Source organism: Nematolebias whitei, chromosome 1, assembly GCF_014905685.2.
Source record: "Nematolebias whitei isolate Nwh7 chromosome 1, NemWhi1, whole genome shotgun sequence".
NCBI classification, from domain to species: domain Eukaryota; kingdom Metazoa; phylum Chordata; class Actinopteri; order Cyprinodontiformes; family Rivulidae; genus Nematolebias; species Nematolebias whitei.
In genome coordinates, this window is record NC_056498.1 from 39,397,698 (window position 1) to 39,406,006 (window position 8,309).

General features: G+C 39.5%; 1 protein-coding gene across 1 annotated transcript in view; it reads right to left on the reverse strand.

Moving 5' to 3' along the window:
* The window catches only part of dysf (dysferlin, limb girdle muscular dystrophy 2B (autosomal recessive)), a gene marked incomplete in the record, with an annotated part of 114,172 nt that overhangs the window by 36,393 nt on the left and 69,470 nt on the right, over positions 1 to 8,309 (reverse strand). Inside the window, 1 exon segment of the mRNA XM_037676856.1 lies at positions 5,095 to 5,193. Within this exon segment, the coding sequence (XP_037532784.1) occupies positions 5,095 to 5,193 (99 nt within the window).

Sequence of the window (8,309 nt, forward strand, 5' to 3'; positions counted from 1 at the left end):
ATCCATCCATCCATCCATCCATCCATCCATCCATCCATCCATTCATTATCTTTACCCGTTTCTTCCTTTTCGGGTCACGGGAGTCACTAGTATCCATGTCCAGCAGTCACTGTGCAAGAGATGGGGTACACCCTGGACAAGCCTGCAGTCCATCACAGGGCCACATAGAGACAAACAGACATTCACTCTCTCACGCACACCTAGAGACAATTTAGAGTTACCAATCAATGTAACATGCATGTTTTTGGTCTGTGGGAGGAAACCGGAGTACCTGGAGAAAACTCACGCATGCATGGAGAGAACATGCAAACTCCACCCAGAAAGGCCCCCGGCCGGGATTTGAACTGGCGACCTGCTCGCTGAGAGGCAGCAGCTCTCTACCAACTGCACCACCGTACTGCCCTGACTAAGACTACAGTACTTTGTGCAAATGCTTCAAACTAGTTTAAAATTCTTACGATGCCAAAGAGGAACTGCGACTCATGCAAGAACCCTTGCAGACCCTTTAGGATATTTTAGAAACTCCCTTGCAAATTGTAAGTTTCTTTTGGAAACTCTCGTCTTCAGGAGTCGCCACAGCAAGGGAACTCGCATGAAAGATCTGATAATTGTGATACGCTAAATGCCCTTCCTGATGCAACCTGGGCTCAAATCTGCAACCTCAGGATTACAAGACTGCGACACTGACCACCGAGCTACCGCAGCCAGAAACTCACTTGCAAATACCGTCCACAATTTGTCGCCAACAAATGAGATACAGGCTTTAAACTCTGTTTCTCTAAATTGCAACTTCAGTGTGGTTAAAATATTATTTTCAGAGAGAGAGAATATTTCTTAGGTCATTTCAAGTCTGTAAAGAGTGTGTTCGCTTTCCATATTTTGTCAAAAAAAACTGAAGGAATCAAATGAAAGAAGGCAAACTAAAAGAGGTGGCAGTCTGTTTTGAGAGGAAGGTAAAGGTTGGAAACAGTGTCTCATTCCCTGCGACAGTATTGGACGTGAGCAGAGGGCTCGTCAAACAAGGGTGGGTTTAGATCTTCAGGAAGCACAAAGTAGGTGGGAGCAGAGTTAGGGTTAGACAAAGGCCAAGCAACAATGGGATCAGAGCCTCATTGGTCCATTTTACTCGTTTCAATCCAACTGTCAAGGAAATTTGGTGCTTAAGTTTGGAAGTTGTGCAAAAAATCAAAGGCAATTTCTACGTGTTTCCATCAGCCAGAGTGAAACCATTAAATAAGTTTCCTGAGAGTATAAAATACGCCCGAGGAAAATACTGGAGGGAGTCTTTGAAAGGTCAGTGGCTATTGGGCACATGGTTGTTCTTCTTGGTTCTTTAGGCTTCATTACCAGAAAGAAATAAAGAGATGAAAGTTAAAACTACAACACTTTACTGTGGTATTGATATATCATTGGTTAATTTGTCTTTTCCCAAAGTTTGATCAGATGTTTACAACAAACAAGGGTAAAACATAACCAGAGACGGAAGTTGTCCTCAGATAATTGTTATCCAGCTCTTGATGCCCTCCAATTAGAAGTAAACTATCTGTAAATCTTTGAAAAGCTACTTTTTTAAAGACTACCTCTAACTAAACAGGATCCCTTGCGTATCGCCATCTGGCCTGCGTGCCATACGTCCAAGATCTTTTGTGACCTGTTAGTGCTCAAAGTATATTTTGTGGATGACATTCAACTACTAGCACACCAGATTTTAGCTCATTGTCTGTAAAACTGAGTCTTAGTCCTTTTTTTCTGTTTGCTAAGGTGCATTGGTTGGGATGGACATGTAGACACTGATGTGATGTGAAGCGACATTTTTCTCTTTCTCATGCTAATGTATCTACAGACTCGCTTCCAACTAAAATGCAAGGCAACATCCTGAAAGGCTTTTTCTACAAGGACACCTGAAATTATATTTTTAGTTTAGTGTTTGATACTTTGATTGCTTTATTTAGGTCCTTTTGACCATGTGGAAACATATCAACTGACATCAGTCAAACCATCAAAATGTTAATACGCAGCTCTTGTCGGCTCACATGTGCTTTTAGCAGATTCTGTCTGTGTGGAAAAGCAGTAAAACATGTCCAAGTGAACCAGAAGTTTCCTCCGGGAGCAAAATGGCACAAGAAACACAGGCTGAGTCCAAGTAGCAATGCTGATATGAGTTGGGTTTTAAAGAAATTGATGGGAATCTGATTTAAAGCCACATTCTGACACGATTAATCATTTTTTGGACAGCAGACAAGAAGACTGACGTGTTTTGAGTCCAGACGGAATAAAAGGTCGCTGTTTGGACCAAGAGAACTGAGATTAGAGCTGAGCAGAGCGTGGGTGACGGCAGCGGGTAGGAGGCTCCTGGGACAACTTTGGAAGAACGTGACCAAAGACAGACTTTGATGACGATCAACTGATGTGATAGGTGGTTTCAGACAGTCTGACATCCAACAGTGGTCTTTTCTTCAAATCTGTCCCACTGCTGGGATCCCACAGGAAATTCACCTCAATGAGTCATCAAAGGAGTTTGGAAAAATGGATGGAAAGTCACGGCGGTGAGCTCCGAGGAAAGAACATGAGAAGAAAAGGGAAAGACTGGAAAGAACAAGTGATAGACAAAAGAACCCGAAGAGAGAAATGTTCTTTAATTGTGCAGTTAGGGGCAGTGAGAAAAAACATTAAAAATATAAAGACTGAGCGTTCATTCAAGGAGTGTATATTGTACCAAGACTTTAAATATAAGTTGAGGAATGACACAGTTAGAGCCGTTTTGATTAAAGATTAAAATAAACTTTAAGTAAAAAATCACTCAACATATCTTGCACAATATGTTATCACTCAGTGTGTTGGGGATCAGTGTCAGCTACTACCACGCCAAATTTTAACTCTGTAGCTGTAAAATTTTATGAATTTAGACTTTTTTGTGTTGGTTAAGGTCCATTACATGCGGCAGCCATTTTGAATTACAAAGACATTTAAGAATTTATTATTTTATTCTATTAAATAGAATCTATTTAAGAGTCTATTTTATATTGTACATTTCTTTAAAACTAACCTATATGTTTAACTAAGTTAAAAGCTAGCTAGTATTTGACTAATATACTGGATAGCTATAAATGTGTTAGCACAGGAAATGCAGTTTCTCTAGTTAACAGTTGGTATTGTACCAATCAACCTATTCTACCGTAGCTAACGGAAGTAGCTACGAATGTATTTGGACAGGTAGTGCCTGACTTTACTCACGCACACTGGTATCCATTAAAAATCCATTTGATTCTAGCTAGCTAGTAACACTGATGCTAAGTTCATGGGAAAAAAAAAACAATGCAGAAATGTTCTTGTTATTAGTTTTAGTTTTATTAGTTTAGCTGTTTTTTTTTTTGGTTACATTTTTAATACCATTTTATTTTCACTTGTTATTCTCAATTTGTGATTGTCTATTATTGTCTTTGTTGTCCACTAGTTCCTAATGACTTGCTGACTGCTTACATTGATACTAGCAGATTACAAAGACACATTTTTCCCTATTTCCTTTTTTAATATCTACAATAACAAAGTTTGTCAGACAGAAAACAAAACAGTACATACAGTATCAACAAGCTTATAATTTACTGAAATATCTCATAATTTGTCAGGTCTATATTGGAGACTGGCGGCATGGTGTTGCAGTTGGTAGGTTGCTGAATCACATCCCGGCCGAGGGCCTTTCTGGGTGGAGTTTGCATGTTCTCTCCGTGCTGCGTGGGTTTTCTCCGGGTACTCCGGTTTCCTCCCACATACCAGAAACATGCATGTTAGACTTATTGGTAACTCTAAATTGTCCCTAGGTGAAAGAGTGAATGGTTGTTTGTCACGTTTGTCTCTCTGTGTCCCTGTGATGGACTGAGACCGGTCATGGGTGTCCCCCCACCTCTTGCTAGAGCTGTCATTTCTAACCCGAACCCAGATCCCGGATCTCGGCCCCACCCGACACGGATTTGGACTGGGCCGGGCCTAATAATGTGCATAATGTGCGGACTGGGTTCGTTTTGGGCTTTTGATGGCGTCAGCAAACGCGCGCGGCTGACGATCCACTTATATGGCAACATGGCTTGCCGTACAATCACCAGCCACACGCAGCCATTTGACCGTGCACTGACCGGCCTTGAAATAGGTAAAAAGTTCAGTTAAGCTTCAGAAGGACTACAGCCAGCGATCCATCGCCCAAATGGACGTTCATTCAGCCGCAGCACTCAGCGGACGCGCGCGGCCGAAGACCCAAACAGGTGAGATCACAAAATATCTGACATGTCAGAGCATGGTCCGTGTGTGAATAATGCAGAATGCAGGGGAAGCATTTAATGCACTTTGACCGCCATGAAAGGGCAAACGCCCCCTCAGCTCCGATCTTCTGCCCCCTTTATTCAGCCGTGCCCATCCACCGACCAGCAGTCAAAGCTTAATTAAAAATGTTGGGGGTGGGGGTTGTTATCGGGTTCAGACCTGTAATTATTGTTAATTTCTCGTAACGGGCTGGGGCGGGTTGGGTCTGATGTTTTGGACCCGAATGCAACTCTACCTCTCGCACAGTGACTGCTGGATCTGGGCACCAGTGACCCCCTACGACTCGAAAAGGAAGAAGTGCGTAAAGATAATAGATGGATGGATTTAATAATTTTTTTAAATTAGGTTCATCAGCCGTGGATATATTTTCTGAGCCTGACAATTCTTCATTGTCCTCCATTATACTAATACTTTTCGTACACTGTGGGTTCAAGAACTGGGCAGAAAATGAGTGGAAAACGCAATCGAAGTATTTTAAAACATGTTTTAAAAGCAAGTGTTGGTTCTGAATCAGCTTTAAAAGATTACAAATAAAAATTCTGGTTTCTTGGAAGAACACGTGAAAGAGAAAAGCAGGGGCGAGTCGAAACTTTCAGACCACGGTGTTTTTCTAAAAGCTTAGATTTTTGTTGTTTTATTAACCTATCCATCAAACCAAAGTTAAAATGATGTTTTTGAGAGATAAAACATTTCAAACTGTGCGGTTTGTTTTGGGCGATTACATATTTTAAACCCTACAGTATAAATCAAACTCATTCAAACTACGTGAAGCAGTTTTACCTTCAGTGTGTCGAAGCCTTTCTCCAGATACGTCCCACACTTGTTGTTATCTCCGACGGATGCGTAAAACTTACTCCACCAGTCAATGGACTCCTCCACCTGCAAAAAAAAGGTTCAGAGGCAGAAAACCGTCAAATAAATCAAAGGCAGTGAGTTCATAAAGAGGGTAAAGATTGTTACAATGCTTTCTTGAACGTTGTGTTTTTTTAATGGGTGTACTTTGGGATGGTTTAGCTTTTCCGAAGAATTGCAAAGTACAATTTAAATTAAACATTTGCATTGGATTAAAATCCATTTACTCTTTACTTTTGCTGCCTGACATGTAATCTCAAGTAAACCTGACAAAAACGACACCAAAAGTTCATTTCTTCAACCGCCAAGACGTCTGCGGCTGCCTAACCGGGAATGACCTCACCGGGTAGTCTGGATCCGCCTGACAGCTGAACTCCTCCACAAACCTTTGACCTTTCAAACACATCCAGAGCCCCGAGTTGGGTTCTGTTTGTAGAGCCGGGATCAGAAGTAAGCAGCGTTTCATGATTTTTCCAATGATCGCATAACGAGATGGAGTTGGCCAACTCACGTCAACACAAGTAAAAGCTGTCTCTGGTGGCTCGGTGGCATTAAGGTCACGGTATACGGCTGTTTGAGGCAATGGAAATGTGCAACACTGCATCTGGAAGAGGTACAAAGTGGGCAAAACCAGCATGCACACCAGAGGAACCACTTTTTTAAAGGCATGTTTATGCGTAAAGAAAAGGATCGTTCTGCTGCTTTACTTTGATTTTCTGCGTCCACTGAAGCCTTCGCTAAATCTTTTGTCTTTTCAACGTGCCTTATTCTGTGCGATCCTCACTGAAGTAAGAAGTGTCCTTTAACAGTGTCAGTCGAGTGTAACGACTTGTCTTTGAGGCGTCAAGACAAATCCAAGCTGTGAACTTTAGGGTTGGACCCCACCGTCTTACAGCATGAAGTTCAAAACCATTTAAATCCAACAAAACAACAGTTGCGTTGATCTTTTCCAGCAACACAGAACATTTAATCCCTTTAAACAAGTTTCATATCTTTTGAAAGCAGCGTTCTTTTTATCAAACTGTGTTGAATGTTTAGGTTATCAATATAAATTTCTTCTTATAATTAACAATGTTCAATAATTTCCAAAAGTAAACTCTAACACGAAGCTTGCTTTTATAAATGGATGAATTTTAGGATATAATTGTCAAAAAATGTGCCTAACTTACCTAATATTTCAATTTAAACAGATATGATTTAATTATAACATGTGCGATACAGTCTTAGTATTTTGTTCGATTTTTGTTCTGAACAGTCAAAGTTTTATTTCTTGCATAAATGTGCAACAAGAATTATTGCTGTGTAATGTAGGAAACTTTTTTTTAAATTAATTAATTTTCTGCCTTTTGGAGAGTTCTGGTCTCTCTAAATAATTACCGTAAATTTCAGACCATAGAATGCACCTGAATATTACGACGGAGTGTTAGGGCCACGCTAAGAAAAAAAAAAACATTACAAGAAAAAAGTCTTAATATTACGAGAATAAAGGCATAGTATTAAAAGCATAAAGTCGTAGTATTACAAGAATAAAGTCATAATATTATGAGAATAAACTCGTAATTCGTCCTGGGTCGGCTCGCACCTGCTGCGGACAGCCTCCAGTGTGAGTCACTGGGTTTATGAAGTAGTCCACAATCACTTTTGGGTCACTGTTAGCGAAATATGCCTCCATCCACATTATGTGACGACTAAATCCATGAATGCAGCCATTAATTGCAACGCCATACGGCTTCAGTTTATCATAAGAATCCAGATGTCACAGTGTGTTGGGCCCCCTGCTATTGTACTGCCGACGTCAACGTTCATCATTTTACTGCAGCTGTAAGAAGGATTTTTCATGTCAGAGTTCATTAAATATTACAACTTTACTCTGGTAATTTACGAGTTTAATCTTGTATTATTTCAACTTTATTCTCATAATATTATGACTTTATTGTCACGTTATTTCAACTTTATTCTCGTACGACTTTATTCTTGTAATATTTTAACTTTATTCTCGTATTATTTCTACTTATTCTCATAATATTACACCTTTATTCTCGTAATATTTCAACATTATTCTCGTACGATTTTATTCTTGTATTGTTTCAACTTTATTCTCATATTATTTCTACTTATTCTCATAATATTACAACTTTATTCTCGTATTATTTCTACTTATTCTCATAGTATTACAACTTTATTCTTGTAATATTACAACATTATACTCGTATGACTTTATTCTTGTAATATTGAAACTTTATTCTCGTAATACAATGACTTTGTTTTCGCATTATATCTACTTTATTCTCGTAATATTAAAACTTTATTTTTGTACGACTTTATTCTCATATTATTTTGACTTTATTCTTGTAATATTTCAACTTTATTATATTATTTCGACTTTATTCTCGTAATATTTCAACTTTATTCTCGTATTATTTTGACTTTATTCTCGTACAGCCCCAAATCTCAAGTGAGTTGAAAAGGATGTTCTGTGGATGCATTCTCATCTACCTGCCAGCTGTGCTCGAGTGCCTGAACACTGAGATCCTGGAACTAGCAGGAAACACGGCTCATGACAGCTGAAGGACAGGATTGTCCCTCGGCACCTACAGTTGGCTGTCCACAGCGACGAGGAGCTCGGCAGACTGCTGGGAGGAGTGGCCATCGCTCTGGGAGGAGTTCTGCCCGGCATTCGGGCGGTCCTACAGGCCGGGAGAACTGAGAGGCCAGCCGAGTCTGGGTGGACGGATCGGACGGCATCTGCAGCCGGTTTCTTAAGATCCACTGTGGGATGGACCTTTACAAGAGATCCTTCCTGTCTACAACCATCAGTGTCTATAACATCTCTTAATGAAATGAGGATAACGAGTTACTACAACAAATAATTTCCCTCTGGGATTAATAAAGTATTTTTGAATTGAATTGTAACATTTCAACTTTATTCTCGTATTATTTCGACTTTATTCTCATAATATTTCAACTTTATTCTCGTATTATTTGACTTTATTCTCGTAATATTTCAACTTTATTCTCATAATATTTCAACTTTATTCTCGTATTATTTGACTTTATTCTTGTATGACTTTATTCTTGTAATACTATGACTTTATTCTTGTATTATTTCAAATTCATTCTCGTAAAATTTCAACATTATTCTC